This window comes from Peromyscus leucopus, chromosome 10 (assembly GCF_004664715.2).
Source record: "Peromyscus leucopus breed LL Stock chromosome 10, UCI_PerLeu_2.1, whole genome shotgun sequence".
Lineage (NCBI taxonomy): Eukaryota > Metazoa > Chordata > Mammalia > Rodentia > Cricetidae > Peromyscus > Peromyscus leucopus.
In genome coordinates this window covers 18,690,153-18,717,762 of record NC_051071.1, presented here as the reverse complement: position 1 = coordinate 18,717,762, position 27,610 = coordinate 18,690,153, and the positions used below count along the sequence as shown (strand labels likewise).

General features: G+C 37.9%; 1 protein-coding gene across 1 annotated transcript; it reads left to right on the top strand.

The window, feature by feature from the left end:
• Positions 1–27,297, top strand: Vstm2a (V-set and transmembrane domain containing 2A). The gene is given in 6 exon segments (XM_028887413.2): positions 1–176; positions 2,019–2,135; positions 2,138–2,184; positions 3,625–3,675; positions 5,153–5,489; positions 23,944–27,297. Coding segments are annotated over 6 exon segments (756 nt in total). The 5' UTR covers positions 1–97; the 3' UTR covers positions 24,069–27,297.
• Positions 27,298–27,610: the final 313 nt, after the last annotated feature.

Below are 27,610 nucleotides of genomic sequence, written 5' to 3'. Positions count from 1 at the left end.
GCCCCGGGCTCTGAAAGCAGCCTGTGGACACGCTTGCTTGCCTGTCTTTTCAGGTTTTGGGGCTCTTGGCTACACGAATGTGCCTCCCTCCCTTGGCATGATGGGGATCTTTTTGGCGTCTGTTGGATTTGTGTTCTTTTCCGTGTTATATGTACAACAAGGGCTTTCTTCTCAAGGTAAGTCCGTTGCTTGTAGTGTGTATGAGGTGCTGCGTGTGTGTGCGTGTGCTGTACCAACTGGAAGAATGGACAGACCGCTCGAGAGTGGCTCAAATCAAGCCAACAGTGGGGTTAGGTAGTATGAGTAGTCTTCGGCTTGGCTGTTTTTTTTCCCCCCTTCAAAGTTTATTAATCACAAGCAAGCCAGGTTTCAAAGAAAATCTAGTAAACGCCAGACTGGCAATGGGCTGAGTTCTTCAGTGAGCACATACACAGGTGTGGTGTGGTGTGGTGTGGTGTGGTGTGGTGTGGTGTGGTGTGGTGTGGTGTGGTGTGGTGTGGTGTGGTGGTGGTGTGTGTGTGTGTGTGTGTGTGTGTTCCATGTGCATGAACAGAGCAACCACTCATGCACATACAATCATTAGGAATACAGAGCTGATGGTTGGAAGGGGTTTCTCTCTGCCAGTACTCCCTGTATGCAGACAGCTTTAGTCTCCTTCTCTAGTTCCTGTGACTTCTTCCCCGTGTGTGTTTACCAGAGAACCCACAAGCAGGTACTAATTGCATCATAAGCAGCAGCTGCTTGCTCGGCCCAGTTGTTCAGGACTTTGCAGGCTGCAGTGGATGCTTCGGCACCATGAGCAGATCACAGTGTTTGCCTCCTGAAGACTGCATCACTTCTGCCAGCAGAAATGCCCCATTCCGCTGGCTGATGTGAGCAGAAAACCCTATTCAGATAGGCTGCCTTCTCATAGTGTCCATTTCCTTGAAACATAATCAGTTCCTTTGAGATTTCATAGATAGTTAAAAGAGCCACCCAGATTCACCATCTGTAAGAAATGAGGAGAAAGTAGTGGTAATCAATCCTGCCATCCTTTCAACGACCCTCCTTTCCTATGTGTGGTTGTGCCCTTCTATCAGCCACAAATAGAAGGTTTCTTCTAGAGGGCCATCAGCTCTTTGCAAAGTGCCCCTTAGAAAGGCTAAGAACAATCACCTAGTTAGCAAGAAAAACATCATCCCATGTTCAAGGAATGCCTCTAAGGAGGAAGGGGCATTTTATTTTTACAGCTTTCACATGGATCTATCTTACGAGCTGGCAGTGTCAAGGTTAGCAAAAGGGCTAGACAGAGTCTCTGTATTGTCTTTCAAATAATCTTTGATCTGAACAAAACATGGACACATGGACGTATGATTTTTTTTATATCCCCTGACATATGTCAATTTATAATGACTTGAAGGGAACAAACATGAAGGTTAACTTGTAGGGATGAAGCATATGCCTCTTAGGTAGTATACAACTTGTTTCACAACTTGGGTTCCAGAACAAAATTGCTAACCACTGTTTTGACAGATTAAGAATGTGGGTTGTAAGAATATACTTACTACCTATTTCTAACATGAAACATCCCAGTTAGTCACAGATGGTTTGGAAACTTAAGAATCCAGAGGCTTTCTCATATATCAATTAGACAGAAGGTCTAAAATGCACCTCCCTGGATCTCTCAGTAAGTTTGAGGGAATGCTGCAATCTGGCAAAAAGATGTTTGGATCTAACTCTGGGCTGCTTGGCTAGCAGAGAGAGCTGTTGGCAAGCTCGTTAACCTCTCCATTATCTGGACTTGATCAAGAACAAAGTGATGTAGGCATGATACCAAGAACAAGGCACGCAGAGGCAAAGCAATGGGGATAGGGAGCCCTGCAGAGATGTCATAGGGGTTGTCATTGCTGTTTTTATTTTCTCCTTTTAATGCCCACGAAAAAGGCTAAACAAACAAAAACTTATGTCGAGTTCTCCAAGAAAGAGACATTAGCAAACCTGGTACAGACATACCAAAATGATGCATTTCTGTCTTGCAGCAAAATTTACCGAGTTCCCGCGGAACGTGACTGCGACCGAGGGACAAAATGTGGAAATGTCCTGTGCTTTCCAAAGCGGCTCTGCTTCAGTGTACCTGGAGATCCAGTGGTGGTTCCTTCGGGACCAGAGGACCTGGAGCATGGGACTGAGGCGGCTGGCTCTCAGGTAGTCATGGATTATATGTAGCCCACAGAACCCCTGCACGTCACTTTCTTAGATCTATGCATGTCTAACCAGCGCCAGGGTCCATGTGTCCAAGGGAACCTTCCCTGCTCTATGAGAGTGAGCAAGGCTGAATTTGTCCTGGGTACAGTAAGTTAAAAGCACCTAGGAAGTCACACTATCGGGGACTTTCCCGATTTAGACCAGAATTAACCAGCCCTTAATACCCAGAGCTGTCCAAACTGGCAATGTATCACTGGTACAGACCAGGGCACTCTCCACCAGTCTTCCTTCTGTCTCCCCAATATCAAGGATGAGGGGAGTCATTCCTCCATTCCTCTTCTAGGTTAGCATTCTCTCTCTCTCTCTCTCTCTCTCTCTCTCTCTCTCTCTCTCTCTCTCTCTCTCTTTCACACACACACACACACACACACACACACACACACACACGGCAGGGGGTGCAGAGAAGAAGGGAGAGAGGGCGGGCGGATGGGAGGGAGGGAGGGAAGGAGAGAGGGGGAGAAAGATGGGGAGAGGGAGAGATGGGGGTAGGCATCAGAAAAGCAGGGAGAGGCCCTGGAATGGAGAATGGAGAGGAAAGCAGAGCAGGAGACAAACGAGAAGGGAGAAAACCAGAAGAGAAGGAAAACGTAAAGAAGCTAAAAAAAAAGAGTAGCGCCCTAAGAGCAGGAAAGAGACGCACGGAGCAAAAAAGGACTCGGACAGGAGATCCAGAGGACCGAGAAAGTCCGGTGAAGAGAACCTGGGGACTGACTGGTCAGCAGCAGCGAGGTCAGAGATGCAGAAATTTGTCCGGAAAACTTCCACCCACACTTCTGTTCCCTCCTGGGTTTACGCCTGTCCCTTACCCTTCCCCGAGTCTGCAGGCAGGGCAGATTGAACTGAGAGGGAGAAGACCTAGCCTCTCTGTGACTCTAGCCGGGAGCCAGCAAGGGGGAGCACAGCCTGCAGGGCTGCAGGGACCACAGGGACTCTCCGGGTGTAACTAAGATAGAGGAGACCGCGGGGGCCTCAGGGACGCTTGGGGACAACGAGGACTGTGGCGGCGACCACAGGAAGGCTTGGGGACCACAGGGACTCTACAGGGTATCACTTGGATAGAGGGGACCACGGGGACCCTAGGGATTCTCAAGGAGAGATGGGTTTGCAATGATGCTCAGGGAATGCTTGGAACCCAATGAGAGAAGAAGGGGACTTCGGGGATGCTCCAGGGAGGAGCATAGGAAGCAGTCCAGCCTGGCCTCCGGACTGAGTGCGGTAGGGACCTCGGTCGTTCTTCTGCCTCTGAAATTCCCTTGGCTTAAGTGTTTCGAGACCAGAAAGCTGGGATCTCTCCTAGGGGTTGCGCTGCTGCGGTAACGCGGCGCCGCCGGGGACTGGAGGACTCGGGCGAGGTTGAGCATTTGCACTTTTGTCCTACAGGTGGAGCTCTTACCCGACAGAGACCCGGACAACGACGGGACCAAGATAAGTGTGAGTGTCACAGGGACAAGCGACAGGGGGCGCATGCTTTAGTAAATGGCCAAAAAGGCCGGAGGTGAACATTAGTACAAAACAGATTTTAGATTTAAATCCTTTTAATTCATTGAGCCCGAAGAGATAATTTTATAAATTCAGAATGAGAGGCAGTAGTATTTTTTTACCTTATTAAAGACCTAAAAATTGAGCCTAAATTTAGAGTCCATGAATAAAATTGCATGTTTTAATCATATAAATAATTATAAATTGGCTAGACTATTAATTTGCTAGCTAATGAGATTATTGCGCTGTTTTTCTTGCTCTTTTTTCATAGTCACCTAAGTGTAACAATGAAGGTCTGCAATACAATATTAATAATGTTAATAATTCAAAGTAATGGGAGTACCAACTCTTAATAGGAAATAACAACCTCAGGAAAACAAAAATGAAACCATCCAATAGGATTTTTGAAATGTAATGAAACAATATGACTCAAGTTGGATATCATTCAAAACTCCTATAAAATATTTATAAATCTAGTATTCAAATAAATCACAAAAATATGAAACCAAAGCAGATATAAATCTGCACTTGCTGTTAGGCCAGACTGACCTACTGACAACATGAAGATGAGGTTAATTTGTCATAATTACAATGGTAATGACTAGAATATCCTTCTTCATCCTTCATTTCTATGTTTATAAAATCAATCAAATCCTTAAACTTGACATATTTGTGTGATCTTCTAGTCTGTCAATCATAGATTAACATATGATATATATCAAATTAACTGTTCTGATGACATATATATATTTCATATATATTAAATGGAATGTATAGTACATTTTTAATATTATACATTAGACACATGATCTTATTCTTAATCTGGGGTAAAATTACTAGAATAAATAAAATTGACTTGTTTTAAAAATCAAATCATTGTTCAATTAATAGCATCACAAGTTTGTATAATGACATAAGCATATACAATGAGCCTCGATTTCAGATGCCATTTCTCTGTAGCCTGAGCCCTGCTATATGTAACTAAGAAGAAAAATATTACTATCCAAGTCTATTATCGGTGCCTTTGCATCCTGTTTTCAAATTGTTATGACGAACTTTTTTTTTTTGGTCCTGGTTTTGAGGGAGTTGTCTTGTAGCCCTAAAAAAGAAAAATCTATCCAGAAATGGACTCCTTCCTCAATGTTTCATTCAGCTGAGTTAACCAGGTAGAGGCCAATCCCATGTTGGAAAAATTGACAGGGCTATTAGAGGAATCTGGGAAATGTGGACAGCAGGGCCACTCTGGCACTGCTCAATTTGAGCTTATGACCGATAAAGTCTGTGGATGACTGTAGAACAGGATGAATATGACCTTCAGATTTGTACTATGAAGCCATTAAGACCCTTTAATCCCAACATTAGCAAACTTAAGATAGTGTGAATAAAACCCTTTGATGTGAAACTTTGTTTTTCACCTGCGATTTTTCAGACAGTGAAAGTCCAAGGCAATGACATCTCCCACAAGCTTCAGATTTCCAAAGTGAGGAAAAAGGATGAAGGTTTATATGAGTGCAGGGTGACTGATGCCAACTACGGGGAGCTACAGGAACACAAGGCCCAGGCTTACCTGAAAGTCAATGCCAACAGCCATGCTCGGAGGATGCAGGCCTTTGAAGCCTCACCTATGTGGCTACAAGACATGAAGCCTCGAAAGAATGCATCATCAGTGGTTCCCAGCAGCATCCACAGCTCTGCCAACCAACGAACGCACTCCACCTCCAGCCCTCAAGCGGTAGCCAAAATCCCCAAACAAAGTCCACAATCAGGTATGGAAACCCATTTTGAGCCTTTCATTTTATCACTCACAAACCTCCCACCAAAAGGTCAGTTGAATAGCACAGACAGATTAATGTTAGACGGCTTTTCAAATAGGAGACCGAGTTCGATTGAAATGAGGAGACATGAGCCATTGAGAGCAGGAGGCTGGACGTTGAGGATGAGTTTGCTCCATTAGTCCCTGGCACTGGTTCATATCCAGGGAACTGAGAGCTGGACTCTTTTATTCTCCCCCTGCTTTCTGTATTTACACATTATAAGAACAATAAATCATGTAATGTTGGTTACATTATAAAGGCATGTTCATTTTCTCTACAGATTTATGTATCAATAGGGACCCAAATTAAGAGGCTTTCACTTAATCAAAATGGAAATGAAAAAGAGTCATCATAATCATCCATATATCTAGTGACCTATGGCTTTAAGCAGAACTAGTCTCCAAGGGCTTTTGATTTTGAAAGGGAAACTTCAGCTGCCTGTGATGAAATTGATGGTGATAATGGCAGGAAGTGAGGAGGGGGGGAAGGAAGTGGTGCAGAGATAAGGCAGCTCCTACAAATGTGCCGTGGGTGCCAATTTGGAAGCTTAGTCACGCATCTCCCGAGTCAGCTGTGCAAGTTAAAGTGATTCTGAATGGTGTTAACTTATACAATCATTCCACCAATGGAAACTCACTGAACTTCTAACCTTGATGTGGGATCAAGGCTGTCAGGATTGAGCAGTTGTGTACAAGGATCCCCTGTCCTATTTTCTCAAATGCTTTGCCTAATGTAGGATTACAGCAACATCCTTTCTTAAGCACGCATCTGATACAATGGAATCACTTGATGTGGTGATTTATTGGGGTTTTTTTTTCACCTGCAATTTTTCAGACAGTGAAGTAAAAAATAATAATTCCCACCAAAAGCTTCAGATTTCTGAAGTGGGGCAGAAGGGTGAGGGTCTGTAGGAGTGCAGAGTGGCTGGTGCCAATTATAAGGAGGTAGAGCAGCACAGGTTCAGGTCACTGGAAAGCCCTTGGCAATAATAGGCAACGCACACCTCTAAATCCTTGCTTGTTAACAATGTTTAAAAAGAATAGATGTGCCAGGTCTGGGGGTATAACTCAGTGGTATAACACTTGATTAGTTTGTATAAAACCCTGGATTCAATCTCCAGCATCACAGAAAAATAAAACAACCAATCAATCAATAAAAACTAATAAAATAATGCATGCCAGCGTGCATTTACTCTTTATGCATTTTGTTTGAATAAATGTGATGTAGATTCTACAGGATGCTCAGCTAGGGTCCTGTGAATTTCTATTGCTTTAAATGCTGAAGAGACTCTTCCTGTTAGGTTTCAGTTCTGGTAACATACAGTCTACTAAGTGACAATTAAGCTTTTCTGAAGTCCAGTTTTTGTGGGTTTGTCTCATTTCTCTCCTTGTGATCACCTTTGTTTTCCAAATTCAAGAACAAAGCTAGCAGAGCTAATGCCTATATATCAATTACAATTTTAACTATTATTATTTTTCAAAGATTTCATGCCTCTTGAGGTTGTGACCCTTTCATCTTCCTTTACATTATAACACCAAGAAGCTAGACACTACCTGTAGAATGACAGAGCATCCTCAGCAGTCAATTTACAACATAATTAGTGAGAACTCCAAACCCTGAAAGAGAGGTTATTAGCATACATAGAATATTCCAAGCTAGACACCATAAATCCATCTATGAGATTAAGTCAAATGGAGCAATTAGTCCATGTGAATGACTAAGGAGAATGAAGTGTTCTCTTTCTAAAATATCTTATTCACTTCATGGTATAAAATAATATACTTTAAAAATATCTACTTTATTTTGCTATGTCTCCTAGAGCTATGATGGAAACTAAATTTTCAAGTACAGTTCTGCTCATTTTGCACCTTCCCATCAGTCTTCTTAGGTACAAAGTTGTTTTTCCTAAGTTAAAGGAAGAGGAGGATATTGTCTCCTGGAAACCTCCATCCACTAAAAGCTTTGTGCACCACCCCCTTCCTGATCGTAGCAAAGACGGGCATAAAATATATCAGAACATTCAATATTTCTTTTTCTCCCAGACGAAATTGAAAAATCTTTTATATATTTCTAGCAACATTCTCTAACATCTCATTCAGCAGTTAAGGTTTCCCCGTCACTCTAGCATATTGTGTAAGTTTATGCTTTTAAGATGATTTTATATAATACAGTAATTGGGATGATAATTGCATATTACATTCATTATATATGTGATAGCCATATCCCAGTTGATAATAAAACTTATTTCAATTCTTCATTTTTTATTCACTTATTTACCTCTCATCTCTTCAAGGCATGACAAACACAGGCACACTTCCTCCCTCTACTGTTCAGTTTGACGTAAAGAATGATACTCATTGATTCCATATAGTGTGCAATTTTTATGGTGAAGACATAAAAATTAAAATCTTGCTCTGAGCGGCAAAGGGCTATTCTAGCCTTTCATATTTTATCAGCTGATACAAGGGGCCTAGCATATATGGCACGGTCATATTAACCTGTGCTATAATAAACTAATTTATTCAGCCCTTTATTTTTATTACATTCTTTGTCTCAATTGACTAGCTTCACAAACTCAACTCTAAACTCATACTATTTTCCTGTCAAATAATTTCTCTATCTTTATGAGGGAAACATATTAGCTGAAAATAGCTTTATATAAAAATCTTCAAATTGTCTTAAAAATTCATTTAACTCTGAAGCAAAATTAACATGAAAAGGAAGAAGGAAAAGATAACCTGTGACATTCCTTATGCAACCAGATGTAGGTTTGATAATAATTTAGTGTGATTGGTCTTGGTTTGTTTGTTTGTTTTCAAAAATTCCCCAAAGCTAGTTACTATATGCTGTCCTTGCTTGCTTGCAAGCATTTTCTTTCTCTTTATAAATTGTGTTATAAATGACAAACAATTATAAATCCCTAAGATTTAACATTATTTAAATTTTATTTTCATTTAATAATCAGCAATTAGAACAAATCAGCAAAAAGAAAATACAATGCAGATAGATAAACAAAACTTTCTTACAAATTTCTCATCTTCAGTTCTTTAGAGCCCTCTCCAGTTCTGTGTGCCCAGGACAGAAGTAGTTCATATCAAACCCATCATATTTTTGTCCTGTTCTGTTTCGTCTTTTTTTTTTTTTTTTTTTTTTTGGTTTTTCAAGACAGGGTTTCTCTGTGTAGCTTTGCACCTGTCCTGGAACTCACTCTGTAGACCAGGCTGGCCTCGAACTCACAGAGATCTGCCTGTCTCTGCCTCCCGAGTGCTGGGATTAAAGGCGTGCGCCACCACCGCCCGGCTCGTCTTTATTATACACAAAGCTTGCAAAGAAAAAAACTATCAAATATAATACATGAGACAATTAAAAGCATGGAATTGGAATTTAAAGAAATGTTCTACAGCTATTCTGAGGAGGAAGGGTCCCTCTTTCTTCCTGTCTGAATCAACAAAGGCCCCCTGGGACTTCTCTGACAGGAGAGTGGGGGGACCAGAATGGGAAATCCAGGACCTATGTCAGCGTAGAAGGGCTTAGCTCCACATTCCAGAAAGTTGAAGACTTACTCTAGCCCCCTCCTCCCTCCACCATATCCCTGAATAATCAAACGCACTAACCTTGCTTTGTTTTTGCACCCTGTCTCCTCCATTCCACACCCCCAATCCTTCAGAAACTAACCTTCTCCTACACTGACCAAATCCGCTTGCCTCATTTCTCTTGTTTCCTTATCTTCTGCTGACCATTCCAAGCAACCTGACAAACAGGCAAATAAAACCAGCAGGAAGGCATGCCCTGCTTCTCTGTTCTCACTGGGCAGAGCCAGATCTCTGAGTATTTGCCCAGCTGATGCCAGTTCCTCCCAGAAGGGCAGTACTATGCTCCGTTCCCCTTCTCTGACCTCAGTCTCGTGGAATACTGCTCCTTTGTTAATGCTACTGCTGATGTGTCCTGAGAAGTTACTGATATCTATTGAACATTCCTTTGTAACTCATCCTTTCCAACATCTAGACAGCACTGGTTTCCACCCATTTCTGACACTCTGACCTCTCTTGCACAGAGACTGGCTCCCTGTTCCTTGCCCCTCTGCTTTATTTTCTCCCTTGCATCAATTAGTTCCCTTCATAATACTATTCTTTTATCATTCATAACCTCTTGACTTTATCTTATAGTTTAGATTGCTAACTTTCCTTAGAAAATATTTCCATTCACATTTCTCCTTCCAATTTCTTTCAGCAGACCCACACCAGGGTTCATAATTGTCTCCCAAACATCCCTGAATGTGGGTCCTCAACGCCTTATGGAAAATATAAGCTAGGGGCACATTTGTTGATACTCCACGGATGAGTAGAGTCTGTTTTCCTTCAGCTGGAGTTTGCATTAGCCTGGGACCATATGACTAACAAAGTTTGGGGAAGTTATGTTATTCCAATTCCAGGCCTTACAAGGTCCCAAAGCCTCTGTCCGCACCTCTGAGAAGCCAATCACCATGAGGAAGCCATCTTGAACAACCATCATCCCCAGCCAATATCTAACCTCAGCTCTAATTCTATCTCCTGACAAGCACTGTCCAGCTTAGCCCAGGCATCATACACAGCAGTAAGAGATAAATATTAACTACCATTCTTTTCAAGACTGGGCATGGGGAGCATTTCTTTCACAGTAGTAGATACCTACATAGGCCACTGAAACTCAGGTGTTCAGAGCTATCTGTTATTATGTGAGCTTATTCATTAAAAAGAAATGCCCTTCCTCCTGTTTCCAAACATCTAATAGTATCATCCTAATTGTGGCTCCTGGGAAAACTTTGGAAATGTCTTCTCTTTCTCTCTTTCAGTTGCCAGTTCAATTCATCATTTTGTCCCAAGAACTTTCTCCCCAAGATGGACTCCTGAAAATTGCATTTTTTCTGTTCTACAAACATTGATTTTATTTTGAACATGCCCTCCTTGCTTTCCTTATCCTAAAGCTTTTACAAGCCTGTGTTTCAGTTCTAATGTAAAGAATGTATCACAACAGTCCATGTGTTATTTCTAAGAGCCATAATTTCTACAAAAAAAAAAATTATTTCTGAAGTGCCCACCACTAACTTTTATAGTCTCATTTCCTATTTCTTAAGTCAGAATCCTGGCCCTTACTCTTCATGCTTAGTATTTCCTGAGTGTTTCCAGGTATTCTCTTGCCTCTATAACCCTACAAATGTTTTTCCCCCTCTGTATGTGTCTTTCCTTGATTGTGAATTCCTATGTTATCCCTCTAAACAACTTCTTTGTTTCCCCAGGCAGGTCTCCTCCATCACATTGGTCAGACTTGCTGTGAAGCCAATGCTGTACTTTATATTGTAAAACATGCCTCTTTTAGCTCTATAAATCTCATGTTCAGGGCAACTAGGACATGTGCTACACTAACTGTAACTTGGCAACAGATAGCAGATCCTGCAAAGAATTTAAGAGGACTTGACATGCCTAGAAGAAGTGAATATTTATACCACAATCTCGTAAATGAGGTAGACTATTGACAATGATTCTTGAAGTGAATCCTGCACCCTCTACTTGCAAGAGCCCACAAGAGAGCTTGTCACACTTTCCTGTACTAACACCCCATCTAGCACCTGACTTATAGCGTCTGAGGATGGGACCAGAAAGGAGTAGCTTTATGCTTGTAAACTATGAGAATGACTAGTTTTCAAAAGCCTTTTGAAACAAACAGAAAATTATAACTCTATCTGTGATAAGAGTGGCATCTCAAAATACTCATAGGGTCTTTACTTTGGCTACTGTATTTTCTAGTGTTGACCCCTAGGGACTTGCAAAGCCCTTTTCTTTGCTCCTGGGTTGAACAGCTTGGAGTAGGAAGAAAGCCAGCAGTGGTTAAGGATGCTGCTAGTTTTGTTGCTACACATGAAGCCTCTAGTCACTCTGTGGGAGTGCTGGTTATCTGAACTCTGAAACATGATTTTTGTGGTTCCACCATGATATTATCCTTAGAGCCTACAGTCAGCTGCTGCTAATAGCTGCCAGAAACCCAGGGCTCACTGGAGCTCCTCTGCTGCTGATAAACATGGCAGCTCTCCAAGAGTAGCTGGGTTCAAATGTCCTTAAGTCAAAATTTCAGAATAATTGGGAAGATGGGATTTAAAGTTGAGGGCCTTTCATGAAGATTGATGTAATGTATGAGTAAGTACTGTTCCAAACTGAGGTACAGAACCATCACACAATCCAGACATTATGTTGATGTTTAGGATAGGTTAATTTGATCATTGTTATTCCATCAACTAAATGACTGCTGTGTAAATGGATGGTCAATGAATAAGGAGAAAAACAGATGATAAGTAATGATTTGGATACCACAGGACAGAGAATCTTCTAGAGCTATTAGAATAAGAATTGTGTAGATGAGGAGTCTGTACTGGTTAACTTCTCCAGAAACCTTTAGCAAATTTTACTAACTAAAACTCAGTACCGTCTGCCTGGAGAGGCTTTTCAGATCATGGTGAAGGTTCACTTGTGATTATTAGGCCATCTGTGACTGAGGAGACATGAAACCAAATCTGTCAGTGCTCTAAGCTGTATTTCAAATGGTGTGTCTCATAGACCTTAGAACTTCAAGAAGCTGCTGTTGTAATATGAGCATCTTCCTGGGTAGATGACCAAGAAGTTTGAAAGCTGCTGGAAATAACTTACCTTATGGGTCAAAGGCACACACATCCTGAAAGAGAAATGAAAGGCAGCATTACTCCTCCAAGAAATCCTGCTGCTGTGAAGAAAAGATAATATGCAGCTAGTGTTTGTCTCAGATGGGAAGGCCAAGGGGCTGGACTTCTGGCCTGGCCTCTGCTGCCAGCAGAGGAAGAGTGTACAGCAGTAAAGACCAGGCCATGATCAAGCATGGATAGCTCTATGATTCTATCTCCTCATTCTCTGAAAGGGAACTACAGCCCAATACTCAGACTTCTGAGAATTATACATTAAAGCCTTGGCACTTAACTTCTTAATCAACAATAATCAATTACAGTGTAGGCCTGACTTTCATTGCATGTAGTTGCATGTTATTCACAGCAAAAAGCAATGTGAGCACACTTGGCCATCCTAATCTATAGGGGATACATTCCAGGACTCATGAAACTTCAGATAACGGGAACCCTATAGATACTGTTCTCTTCCTTTGTGTACCTACTGATCACACAGTTTAATTTGTAAATAGGCATAAGAAGAGATTACCAAAAATAATCACAAAGTTAGAGCAACTATAAAAAAGCCATGGCAATGTGGTCTCTCTTTCTAGAAAGTCAAGACAAGTATTTTTAGTATTTTTCTTTATTTTTATTTTATGTATATGGGAAGGTTGACTGCATGTATATCTGTGCATCACATGAATGCAGTTTCCACAGAGGGCAGAAAAGAGCAATGGATTCCATGGTACTAGAGTTTTCAGATGGTTGTGAGTTCTATGTAGGTTTTGGAAGTCAAACCCTGGAAGTGATCTTAGCCACTAAAAAAAAAAAAAAATCTCTCTAGACACATAAGACAAACATCTTTTTGTTGTTGTTGTTGAGAGTAGTTGACTTTAGGTGACTGAGATATAAAAAGAGAAACAGTAGATTAGGAAAAACACTGTAAATATCTGGGTCTACTTGTTGTATGAAGCAAATATTTTCCTTTGAGAGCATAGAGATGTGGTAAGTTAAAGAGGGAAGACTGTCTTCATGTTTTGTCACCTGTCATTTCCAAGCTTTCTTTCCCCTTCTGTTGCGATGACATTAATTAATGGTAGGTTTCTCTCTATAGAATCACATCATATTGACCAGCAGATGTTTTTTCCCAAGGTTGTAATTAGATCCTTATTTTAAACTGAAATAAATTTCCAAAGAACTTTAAGAAATGGACCTGAGCCGGGCGGTGGTGGCGCACGCTTAATCCACACTCGGAGCAACAGCGATCTCTGTGAGTCGAGCAGCTGGCACAAGTGACTCCAGAAAGCGCAAAGCACACAGAAAACCTTCTCGAAAAAAAAAAAAAAAAAAAAAAAAAAAAAAAAAAAAAAAAAAAAAGAAATGGACCTGAATAAGCAGCAAGGGTTTTAATGCTGTAAGTATATAGACCTTCTATTGTCAAAATTAGATTAAAGCTTTCAAAACAGTCTTTGAAAGAAGTTACGTGATTAGAGATGCAGCTAAAAATGTTTTTTGAAAATATTTTTAAAAGCTTTAACAGTAAAAAAAAAATGTAAAAGCCAATAATGAAAAATAATGAAAGTCTAGTTCGTGATCCTGGGTGGATAGAGATTGTTTGCTAGACTCACAGTCTACCAGCTTCTTCTTGTGAATGAACTGCCCATAGAATCTCTCTGAACTTTAGAAATGCCCTTGTTTGTAAAAACTGAAATGGCAATGCTCATCTCCCAGGTCATTTCTCAGCCTTAAGTGAAATCGTGAATTGTAAACATTTAACAAGTAAACTTAGCCTGTGGGTGAGGTCAGTGCCCCCTACCCTCTTTGTCTTTCCTGAAAGACTATCACATAGCCACCTTTAAAAATAAATCAAAGGAAGACAAATATGAACAGAGAAAACAAAGATTGGAAAATTCTAAAATTGTGTTAAACAATATAAGTTAGAAACAAACATTGAGGAGAAATTAAAAGAAGCAAAAAGGAAACATTTTACCATGATTTAGGATCTATTTCCAAATGAAAATAAAACCAAAACTAAGAATGTCAAATCAGAGATCTGAGGCTTTGGAATAGTTTGCAGATGAAAATGACATTTTACTTTAAGTAGCATAAATGCTTAAAAATTTAGTGAAAACTTGCATCAATGTGCAAGGTAATATTTTTGTATAACCCTTAGGAAGGAAGCATGTCAGTAGTGAAATGTTCTATGATTGTGTGACCCACTCAGCAGAGGATCATGTGACATGGTTTAAAAACTAGACTAACATATAAATTCAATTCAATCTTCTATCTAGATACAGTATCCAGGGTGGAAAAAAGTCAGAACATAATGCAAAAATCCTCAGTAGTTTCAAAAAGGAAAAGATGTAAAAGAGTCATTTTTGAAAAATATAACAAATAATAATAGGTCACACAGATGTGAATAGAGCAACTTATTGAGATAATGTAGGGTTGCATAAATGAACATGCTGTTCACTGGGTCATTAGACTCAATACTGCAATTGTCAGACTTATTACAGGTATTCACATATTTAATGAAGTTAAAAATCCCTAGTAATTTTTCTAAAACTTGACAGACGTGATTGTGGCACATACTGCTTATAATAATGAGATTACCAAGGTCACAATAAATTGGATATCCCACCACTCGGCACTGAGATGGAACATCCCTTCCCAAGGACAATTTGACTTGATAGGGAAGCTCAAACATAGGGCTTTAGATTCATGTTCTCTGAAATTGTACTTGTGGAAAGAAATTTCTAGATCAGTAGTGAATCATATGTGTAATTCATGACAGATTTTCATATGACTTAAAATACACTAAAGTGACTAAAACCAAAGTAGTCAACTATGAATGTATTAAAGCATATATTAAATATTATGCCGCTTCTAGAACCATATTTTAAAGAACATTTAATGAGGATAGGAATATTTAATATCTAATATAACATGAAAAACTATAGGAAACAAACCCTTAAGTGAAAACATATCATATGTAAAACTCTAAATCCATCTGTTCTATGATCATAGAAAACTAATAAAAATGATACATGAAAATGTGCATCAAAATGTCAAGATGGTAACATTTGAATTTGTATTTATGCTGTTAGTATAATAACTTGATACTTTGCTATAAAAAACAATTTAATGTTTAAAATGTGCCTGGTTCAAAAATAAAAGTAGGCATCTCATGACAGTACAATTAGTGAAGAAAATAATACTGTCATGTGACTGCGGAGTTCATGACAAAATTAAAATAGATGCAGGGATGTACATGTTTACAATGAAGCACTGTTATGAAAATGTGATACTGAGAAATTTCATGTAGGATAAAATTAGGAACATTTTATCCACATAATATTTTACACATGTGCAACATCATACTTTCTGGACACTAAATAGATAATATGACTATCAAGTCATTGTTTCTAAGCAAGAAGACTTGAGCCTGATGAATTCATAAGTCAAGCACACAGAATATCCATAAATAAAATATGCAGTCTTATGCTCTCTCAGTGATACAGTTCAGCCTCAAAATTCAAAGGAATATTAAGATGATAGGTGATGTGTCATTAATGGAAATATCAAAAGTTACCAAACACAGAAAGACTTATAAACAAGGGACATTAGTACTTAACCTGACTGCTGCACAGTCTCCAAGTTTGACTCAAAGCAAACTGTGAAGCCAGGATTTCCAGTTCCTTGTTCCACTAGGCAGACAACTATGGAACTATTGAGAAAATAAAAACAGAAAGTGAAATTAAAGCAAGCAATTTTATCTTCAAAGTCAATAACATTTTAGTGAAGATTAAATAATGTAGTCAGATACTCCCGAATGCCTCTGTGTAAAGGTGTATATAGAGCTGTGACAGAGTATACTGCTATATCAGCCATTCCTTGTATCATTTAGATGTCTTAGAGACAAATGTGTAGAAGTATCATTGGTAGCTTGTAAAATATTTCACTTTTAAATTTTCTGATCAAACAAATTCATGTGGGTTGAAGATAATGTTCTCATTTCCAGCCTTTAAATAAGTAATGTGGACAAATACTGCATTAAAGGAGCGATCAATAGAATTACAACCACTTAAAAAAAATGCTTACTGAATTTGAAAATTCTATTTCAACCATCTAAAACAGCAGTTCTCAATCTGTGTGTCACAACCTTTCTTCGAGATCAAATCACCCTTTTACAGGAATCCCCCAAGACCATCAGAAAACACAGATATTTACATTCTTATTCATAACAATAGCAAAATTACAGTTATAAAATAGCAACAAAAATAATTTTATGGTTGGGGATTACCACAACATAAGAAACAGTATTAAAGAGTCATAGCATTAGGAGGGTTGAGAAATATTGATCTAAAATGTTATAGAATATTTGGGGCTATGAATTATGTCTTAGTGCTTTTAATGCTATTGTAGTCCCTAGCACTGTTTAGCTGATAAAATTAGGGTAAAATGAATGCTTAAGATTTGAATATTTATGTTTTAGTTTATCTGCAATGCAAACCATAAAAGTATATTATTGTTAAGAAGATGCATACATTTTTATATAAGTTGGTTAATATTTAAGAAAACAAATTCAGACCACTTATATAGTGATGGACAGAGAAAATTGGAAAATAGTGCTTGGACCACCCTTCATTACATGCTTAATGATAAAAGTCACACCCGTGTTTCAAGTGATACTTCATAACAAGTTGTGTCTAGGAAGTTGGATGTATATTCTCTGATACCAAAATGTGTTGATTCTTTGATTTATATGTCTTGATGAGGAACAATTTTTAAAAATATTTGCATTAGAATCTCTAATGCTGACAGCAAAGAAGATTATCCAAGTCCCTGTTTTACAAATACCTTATAAAACATCTTAATTCAGAAAATTTTGAACCACTAGATTCAAAAATGGTAAATCATTAGCACTAACCTGAAAAATGAGTGCATAAAATCTTACCCTTTTGCTTTATGTTGAAGAAGTGTATTGTTAAGGACACAAGACTGATGGTTTCTTTGTCTTGTTGGCATTCGGTCTTCCAATAGTTGCCACCTCAAAATCAAAAATTGCTGAACAGCAAAAATTAAATTTTAAGTTGTAAAAAATTATCACTTTCCAAATTATGGTGACATAATTTCAATTTATTTAAGAAGACAAACTTATACTTCATCAATGCAGGCATCATTAAAATACATTTCTCTGACCACTACCCTTAGCATTCAGCCACTCTAGCTGTGGTGTATCTTGTATTGGCCTCATAACTCAAGGTTCATAGTCTTGCTGCTCTTGGTAAGTGAATTATGGGCATTGTTCCTATTATCACACTCCAATGCCAATTGTCCTGATTTGTCTCTATTTCATTATTCGCTTTGAAGGCATTTACTTAATCCCTTCATTAAATTTGGAAGTATTCAATATTATCAGTGTAGGAAAACTACATGTGTAGAACTTGATTGTCAAAAGAACCTGAATTGTTATCTACCTTCACATTATAAAACAGTTTGCTAACTAATAATAAAAGCATATACACAGACATTATAAATTCTATGAGTAAATATTTTAAGCACATTAGCAGCATTTACTCATATGCCAGGAAACAGAGTATTAGTTATATGTAATACTTATTTATGTATTAGAATTATTATTAAAGTATGATATTCTAACTTCCCTCTTTGGAACCTTCTGATTTTCTACCAAATCTTGTTCTTTTTGCTTCCATTTTATAAAAGCCACTCATATTCCCCTCTATTTTTAACAGTCAGAATTGAGAAAGTTTAGCATTTTGGGGTATGAGGAATTACCAGATGAAATTATGGGATGCATTAGCTGTCAGCATCTGAGTTCTAAAGTTAACATAATCTGGATTGGAATTCAGTGCACTGACTACCGGCTAAGTAATCCTGAACAAAATGCACAAACCCTTTCAATAATGGGCTATGGCAAGTTCACAGGATCAAAGTCAGAGATAAAAGAAGTACCCAAGAAGTATTAGCTTGTCCTGCCATAATTTGTCATGTCAAAGTTACAAGACTGAGAAGATCATTTTTGCTTAGGTGGGGACATCACCATGAAAATGTGCTTAGTTAAGATGCCCTATGACAGCAGTCTGGGAGTTGGCTGAGTAATTAAACTATTTCTGTGCAAGTGTAAAGTGCAGCGTTCAGGACTGGGGAATTGGCTCTCTAGATAAAAGTGCTTCCCATGTAAACATGTATCAATATCCACATAAGTGCCAGGCAGGCAGTCACAGCCTCTTATAGTCCCAACACATTGGAATTAAACAGGAAAACCTTGGGACAAGCTGGCTCTTTAAATTAACTGACTCGGTGAGCTCTGGGCTTAATATATAAGGTGAAAAGTGATGGAGGAATATGCCCTCTGGTCTCCGCATACATGTGCATACACAATCTCCTGTACACATGTGCACGCATACACACACACACACACACACACACACACACACACACACAGTGAATACATAGATAAACATTATAAAAGATGTATTATAATCTTAGTTGGAGGGAAACAACATTCCTCTTACAGTTCCAGTTCATTAGAAAATAAATATCTAAAAACATTGACATGACCAATTATTTTAAGCAAGGGGAAAGTCTGGAACATTCTGTGGTGACTAGGGTATCATCCAAATGCCTTGTTATTTATACCTGGAATGGAGGGGCAGCTACCCTTTCTCCATGGTCCTCAAAACAAAGCCTTCTAACTAGAAGAGGGCTGTAATTTGCTGACCAAAGGAAAGCAGGAAAAGCTGCTACTGCCAACATGCCAGGGCACAGCAAAGTTAGTAATTCAGATATTTTGTCAAAATGATACTAACTTCTTTATAAAAGCTAGATTTCTAAAAGAAATTGTCCCTGGACTCTTAGGATTTCTAATAAAAACGTATTCTTCTAAAAAAAAATGTCTAGGATAAAATCATACTATTATTTGATCTTTCCTGTTAGTAGTGATTTATCATAAGCTAACTTGAATAAAATTTTCATCAAAAGTTAGCTCAGATTTTCTTCCACTGCCGCTTCTTTTCACTTCTTAGAGCTGACATCTGTAATAAAGAAAAGTATGTCAAAGAGGCCTGTCTGCTATGGGGTTTAAAGGACATGGAGACACTGACTTCACAGACAGCAGAGTACCAGGCTATTGTTACGTTTATCCTAGAGGAGTTCTGATCATACAATGAGCATCTCCGATATTCATTCTTGCAAAATAAGTATTCTACATTCTCACTAGTGGAGCCACACAGGGAGAGAATGGCTTTCTTCTTTTTTCTTGTCCCTTTTGATGATATTAGGTGGTCAGGGAGAGAAAGAAGGGGAGAGGCTCTCAGTCATCACACGTGGAGTGTCCCACAGACACTTTCAGTAGGGGTGCGTCTTGTTCCTACACCAGGCAAAAGTCATGTTTGCATAAGAAAGTAATGCATAAAATATTCATAGTCAAAAGAAAGCGGATATTTAAATAAACCTTGCATGAGTTAAAATTTGAGATACTTCTTTCCACTTCCCACTTGGTTATTTGATACTCATACCTGGTGATATTTCCTCCAAGCCATGAGCTTTGCTATTCTTTCCACCACATCTTCAACACTCTACCTACCATTTTTTATCTTAAATCAAAACCTTGGGAAAAAAATTCTTAGCTAAGGAGTTGTCAGAATAATGGTGAACCCACAGCTCACTCAAACACTTAAGAGACTTTGAGGAAACTTTAAACTCCAAAAGTTTATGATTTGAAAAGTTCAAAACATTGTATCATGTGCTACCTGATAACACTGAGCTAGCTAAAGTTCACTTGGGACCTGGTGATATTTCCATATCTGGTATTTATCAGTTCATAGCTAGAGAAGTAAAATTTATGTGAACTGAGTTTACCTCTCAAGCATACTCTCCATATGATGACCTCACACAGGTGAAAATCTTGAAGTTGGGCCACTCCCCAACGGTGCAGGCAGGAGCATGTCAAAGGATCTTTGCTGGCACCACACTTGGGCATCACACCTAGGCCTTTGCCTCACTGTTTTCTGAGTAACTCAGAGTGAGTGGATTTCTGTCTGAGTATTGTTTTCTTCATCTGTGCATTAAGCACCTGGGATTGTTCTGAGGAATGAGACTGTGTCTTTAATTATTTGCTGTACTATACATAGTAGTTCCCTTATACATCGTGAGCCACTTTAGAGATCACAAGCATAGCTAGACATGCAGTACAAATAAATGCTAAATGGAAAGTATGGGGAAACTAAATTCTTCTATCTGGCAGAGGAGAGTGGCAAGGGATAAGAGGAAGGAGACAATTTAACTGCTTCTAACAAATGAGAGGAGGATGGAGACCAAACTTCTTTATGAATGTGATTCCGGTTGATGACCTGGGACAGAGCATAGCTGTCAGACAGATGATATTAGCAGTCTGTGTAACACATATCATTTCTGGTTCAGTTGATGGAGTTTGCCAAGTCTTGACTACTGAGCTTGGATTTTTAATTTTACTTAAATATAAACAAGTGAAATTTCTATTATATTATGTAGTGATGATGATGATGATGATGATGATGATGATGATGGAATGGTTGAGGCTTTTGTATAGTGCTCGTTATTCAGACTCATTTCTCATATTCTTGAGAATTATGTGTTTGTCTTTGTCCCTGGAGACAATGCCAAAACCATGAGGCATCAGAGGAGATAAGAAATGGAACCTAGACTTCTGCATTACACAGGCTTTTGAGATTTCTTGAGCACTTCTTTTCTACTTATAGTAGAGAAAATATCTCTACCAGTTTCACAGATGTGAGGATGATACCCAAGAGTGGCCTATGAATATCTTTAAGCCCTTAGGGGTGGGGACAGGTACCACTATTGGCTAGCTACAAGCCAAGGGACATAACTAGATGCATTCTGAACCTGGAAGAAAACTCTTTATCAGATCTGGCCTATCTCATCCTAGACATACTACCTGCACATTTTCTTCCAGCAATTAGATAATAACATCTCTCTTCTTCACAGTATTTTATGTTAGAGGCAAAAGTTTAAAACCTCTAAAGGCTTTAAATTTTTATATGAACAGTATGCTTAACAATTACTTTAAAGAATTCAGGACTTTGCTTTTAATGGATTGTAATTGTGGTCAGTGAGATAATATATAAACATAATTAATTGCAAACAATATTAATTATATGAAGGCACAAGAGAAGCATAACCAAAATACTTGAAAAGTTCAGAATATAAAGAGAGTCCCATTTTCTGGAGAAAAAAAGATAATGTGGACAGCAGGTATTCTGAGGGCAATGATTGCTGAAATGTATAATTCTTTAGGGCAAGTGATGAGTTACATGGTTGACCTGGCAAGAGAAGAAAAGAAACTAAATTAAACAAAGTAGGTGAATGTATTCTATGGCAGATCTGACTTACTAATATGAAAAGGTCAAAACAATCATAATCCATTTATAGTTAGGCTGATTTTAGAAAGCATAGAATAAGTAAGTGTATCACTTGAAGTCTCAGAAGTGGATGGCAACAGAAATTGGAAACCAAGGCTTCTGACTGCAAACTTGGCTTACTGTTTCACAAGAGTGAAATGTTTCTGTAGTGAAAAAGAGGGTACCTGGGGAGTTACTGGTTTGTTCTTGATGAAAAACAATGCTTCTGATTTTTATATGTAATAAACAAGAGTATGTTGGCTAACAATATTGTTTTCTGAAAGTAGTATGAATTTTAATGAAACAGCAATGTTGGTAATTTAGTACAATTATGTAAGACAGACTCCAGCATTTTAGAGCCTCAAATTTCACTCTCTTGGAGGCTGCAAAAAGATCAGTCTATCTCTCCTCTTGTGGGACACAAATAGAAACCAAACAAGAAGTGAAAACAACTTTGTGATGTGGTAAAACAGAATGTAGAATTTACCACCTAGAACGAAGTCTTTATGGTTGTCGTGGCAGAAATAAATTCATTGAATTAGAAATGTGCTGGTGAATGCATGCAACTTGAGTGAATGAAAGAGCCCAACCAGGAAAAAAGAAAGTTCTGTGTTCCAATGGTGGATTGTTCTTCTGAAGGCAATTCAAATTTCCAGTGCCTTTTAAACATGTTCAACCATGTCAGACTGGCTTGATTTCCCATGAAAATATTCATGTAAATTATGCTTTAACTTGCACATGCTAGACATATGACAGGAAATGCTGAGTCAAAATGAAGCAGCTGTTTCTTCATTAATATGTGAGAGGTATGATGGGCCAGGCATGTACTGGAAAGTATAGATCTAAGAAAGAGCAATTTCAGTTAGAACCCAACTTCTAACACTCACTGGAGAAGAAAACTGCTCCATCACAAAATAACTCCTAGAGTGAAGCCTTTTCCAATGATTTTGCTACTTTCATCGTTTTTAAATTTCTCTTGGTAGCATATATATTTCTGTCAAATCAAGTGCAATCAGCTATTTAGAGAACTGGGTAGTAATTTGTCTTTTTCTTTCTGTCAAAAATCTTACTCCAAAATCTACCATGAATACATGCTTAGCTACAAGCAGTTAGTGGATTAGAATACATGTTTGATTTGCATGTTCTCTGTACTTAGAGCCACATGGGGACTGAGAGTAACTTTTGGGTCTCAGAACGTTTTCACAGAAGCTGAAGTTGCACATAGGGCAATTACTGGGTCTCCAGTCCTTAGTTGATGGAAGGAGATTCCATGCAACATGTACGGGCCACCTCCCAGAAAAGCAAATCAGAATCAGCACCAAAGCAACCTGACCAAAAAAGCAGACATGTTGGTCTTTCAACAGGCCATGTCTCACATGTCTATTCTACAGCAGCTCTTTGAGTGCATCAGTTTCTATCATTGGGATTAAGGAATCAACATGGTTTAGCTGAAATATTGAACAATCTGAAGTCGCACCCCTTTCCTTTTCAATTCTTTATAACCATTCTCCAACTAAACAAAGAAAAAAAAGTGTTTTTGTCCCTCACATTTTTGGTTTTTACTATTAGTTGCTGATATGTCATTCAGGCTAGAAGTTGACTGGATAATAAAGGAAGCATTGTGACAGTACAATTTCATCGCCTCCCCACCATATACAAGTTTCAGGGCTTGTTCAGTTACTAGCATTGATAAATTCTTCTCCAGACATGAGGGATAAAAGCTTGAGAAGGGTCATACTCAGAAAGTAATCACCCCCAAGAGGTGGCTGCCTCCAACACAGTCCTCAGCACTGAGCAGCACAGTGCTCTTAAGCTTTGGATTTCTTCCACACTTTTACACTCACACTCTAGTGAAATAGGAAGTGTGCTCTCAGGGACAAGGGTGGGAGCAACCAAATGATCACAAGACGTGGGATTCATGCCATTTCTTAAGGGAAACATGTTTGGATTCGTTTGCTGTCTGAGTTCCCAGCCGTGGGATGGCATTGTGTAAAAACAGACACCACCAGCTTCTTGGGACTGAAATGTTTTGTATGTGTTGTTGTTTGCAGTGCATGCCAAGACATTCATGAGCACCAGAGCCAAGCTGGCGAGCTAATTAAATATATATATATATATGTATATGTTTAAAACAGCCTAATAAGGAGCATTGGAAATCTTCAAGATGAGCGAATATCTTATAACTTCTTCCGCAGGTGCGAGGATAGCTACAAGCCATGGACTTTCTGTCCTGCTTCTTGTTTGTGGCTTTGTGAAGGGTGCTTTGCTTTAATCTAAAGTGCTGACTTTTTTCCAATATCACTTTCTCTTCTTAAAGCAAAGAGCAAATCGCCTGTAAAATCTACGGAGCGGACAGCAAAGTTGACCCTAAACTCCAAGCACCATTCTGCACCCCTGTACTCTAGTTACCTACACAAGGAGCGTCAGCTTCCGGAAGCATAAGTGAAGAGGCTAACACATGCTTTATTGATAGTATTTTCTTTGGGAAGTGGCTGATCTTTTATTTGAAGAGAATTAATGTGAAGCGATAGGACATTTTCTAATAACAAGATCTATTTTTTCCTCTTCTTTCAACAAATAAAATCTACATTTCACTGACTGCTCAAGAGTTGGCCTGAAAGTCATCAGTATAGTAAATACTTCCATGGATTTCACCAATTTCCTACCAAGAGACACCTAATCTGAACAAAGCAAACAAAGATGGAAAGCCTAAGAAATGTAAACTATCTTCAAACAGCACCCCAGCTGGGGGGAAAACAAAAACAAAAACAAAACAAAACAAAAATTGCTGGACACTGCAAATCAACAACAGGCAACCTTTATTTTACATAAGGAAGAATCAAAGCAAGTTTTGGGTTTTTTTTTTTTTTTAAACTTCTTTTTCCCCCTTGGAATTTTTCTTGGAGTTTCCCTTCTTTTCCTCAATTGCCGTCCTTGTTCTGTGGTAGCAAGTGCCAATTATGGCCAATTCTAGTCAATCCTGGGAGGTTTATATTCATACATATTGAGTGTGCTATATTTCAATGTATTTTAATTCATTTTGCAATTTCTGTAATGCAAACCTGGCAAATTCTGTAAATTGCTTATAGTATGTGTGATATGACCTCAAGGTAGATAGATATGACCCTCATGCAAGCTGACTTTCTTCATTCTATATACAAATATATATATGAGCATATACTAGGCTACCAACTTCTTTTCCTAAAGCATTCTTTTTCATCTGTAACTCATGTATTGTGTGAGTTTTGTAGCGTGTTTCTCTGTTCCACTGGTTTGACAACTAAGGTTTGTCTCTGTTGTCCTCTGCTTCCTCCTAGAAAATGCATACTTAAATTGTATATGTCTCTGATAAATGAATTACTTTTGTTGTGTGTATGCCATGTTGGAATTTGCTGTGTTCTTTTACATGTGTGCTTATTGAGGTTTGGGGATCTCGAGTCTGAAGAATGCACATCCTGGTTTTGACAGATCTTGTCATGTTATCAATATTCTATCTCAGAAATAGAATGAGGCCAAGTGAGAAAGCTGAAGAAGACATTTTGACTCCTCAGGTTCCTGGAAGAGCACTTCACACTCAGAGTAAATAACGCTGCTTCCTTGGTTCTTCAAGAATTTTTGTAGCTTTGTCATTCTGTTATTTGCTGCTAATTATATTTTAATGTCTACTAATTAAAATTTAAAATGTGATTGTTGGCTGAATATAATATGCAAATGACTGCAAAGCCCATACTGAAGAAGATAGGTGTTCAATCTTCACTCATTAATTATAATTTTAAATATTCCATGGTTATTTTTGACTTTATGATATTTTGTTTAGACCTATTCCAAATAAATCTTTCTCTGGTAAAGAAAGATACAACAACTAATACAATCCTTCCTCCAAAATATAATAGTTATGGTTTGAGAAAGAATGCATCCAGATAGTCTTCCAGAAAGATTACTTTATTTACTTTTATTTTAAATTCAGAACACCATCTATTTAGGAATGGCCCATTCCCAGCTTAAGGTCCTAAATTGAAGCTTAAAGGCTATGAATACCTTTGATTTTTTTTTAAGGTAAAAGGCTGGACTCTGCCATTCACTTATAAGCAATGTGCATATTTTCATAACATTCTTGACATTTTCTTTTAAGAAATATTGCTTTAAGCTAAATCTTTCCTTGCCATTTTCTTGTTTCATTTGATTCATTATTTCATTCTAATGAGAAAAAATAAAGGTTTAATTGTGATACTTTATTAACATACAAATGTATTTTCTTTCAAAGTTAAATATCTGAAAGTTGTATAAAATGATGATAGGTAAATATTGCCTGTTAAGTCTCTTTGAGCTTTAAGAGTTCCATACATTGAGGCATATATTAATATACTGATTTAATGTCAACCAAACTGGAAAAACCATCATGTATTTATATTTTTACTCCATGTCCAGTTAATGATATCAGCCAATTCTACAGTAAGCCAAACTTGTACCCATATCAGTAATGTTCACCATGCTTGTAATAAAAGAGCACATGCTAGTTTGGGAAGAATGCTCACTAGATTCATTGTATCAGTGTCCAAAGTAATAAAGACCTGTTTATCACTGTGTGACCAAAGTCCAGCCCATCATCCACTTTGAAAAGAGAATATGGCATACTATCTGTTTGTTCCAAACTCAAAAAAGAGTATGGAACTTTAAACATTAGAGCAGAAAATACAGCTGTCAATGGGAATTTCTAAACATCTGAACACTATATTATATTCCTTTGGGACTATAATTTTTATGTAGCCATGACTATGGAAGTGAATAGAAATGCAAAAGTAAAGTATCTGGCTTTCTCAACCTTGTTTTCAAGGTAATATAGTATCTTTTTATAAGACAGAGTTATAAAAAACTGAAATTTCTTACATGAGTTTAAGTTAGATACTTTATTCCTTAAAGACTTATGGGCAGTTAACAAAGTAAAGGAGGCAAATGAAATTACTCCTGAACAAAAGAAGATAATAGAATTCTCTAGAACAGAAGCTGTAATCTGAGTTAGTAAGTAAGCTTCATAGGGTCTAGGAACGCGCCCTGTTTACAGTCAGCCCTACATGTCCTTAAACAGCACACTGTAGCAACCATCTGTGTGGTGTTTGTGCTGTATTAGGCAAAGTAATCAGAGATGATTTAATGTACAGGAGGCTGTGTGTATCGTGTTCAAAGACTATGCCATTTTATCTAAAAGACTTGAATACTCACAAATTCTGATAGCCAATGATTGGCTTGTACAGCCATCTATCTACAAGATGCTAGGTGGAGAGCTATACATGTATGGTTTTACTGATATTCATTTTATGGAGATAGTCCTTGGCATGAATTACTTCTGAAAAGCAATTTAATTGTGATTTCCTTGCCTGAGAAAGAAATATATAAATGATTTTAAGAACCTAAGAAGTCCTCATTACTATGTTTTTGAAGTGGTTTACCTTGAAGTTTTCAGAAACAAAGGTGTTCAGAAAAATATATTAGTATAAACACATATACACATATTTGGCAAATAAAATGTATATTTTTAAGCCTAGAAAATTTTTTAAATTTATTATACATGGGATGGAATAATAAATACAGAGTAATATTTGTTGACTTTTTACAACAGATGCTAATTAAAAAAAAAAAAAAAAGGAATGGTGGCACATTCCAGGAACCACAAGACTCAGGAGGTTGGAATAGGAAAAACATGAGTTCAAGCCCAACCTGTCTACAATCTGAATCATTAAAAAATAAAATGTGCTAGTTTAATTTTGCAAAAAAATCCTCACACAGATATTATTCCTATATTAATCCTATATAGGAAATAAAATATTGACTGTGGTGTTAATTTGTATAAAAATAATCACAAGAGGTAAAAGCAATCTTCCTTGAGATAATACATAAACTGATGATTGTATCATAGAATTAAGACTATAAAGTTAAAAACTGAATGCTCTAAGTTTCAAGTATTTATACCAAGCAATTTTATTTTT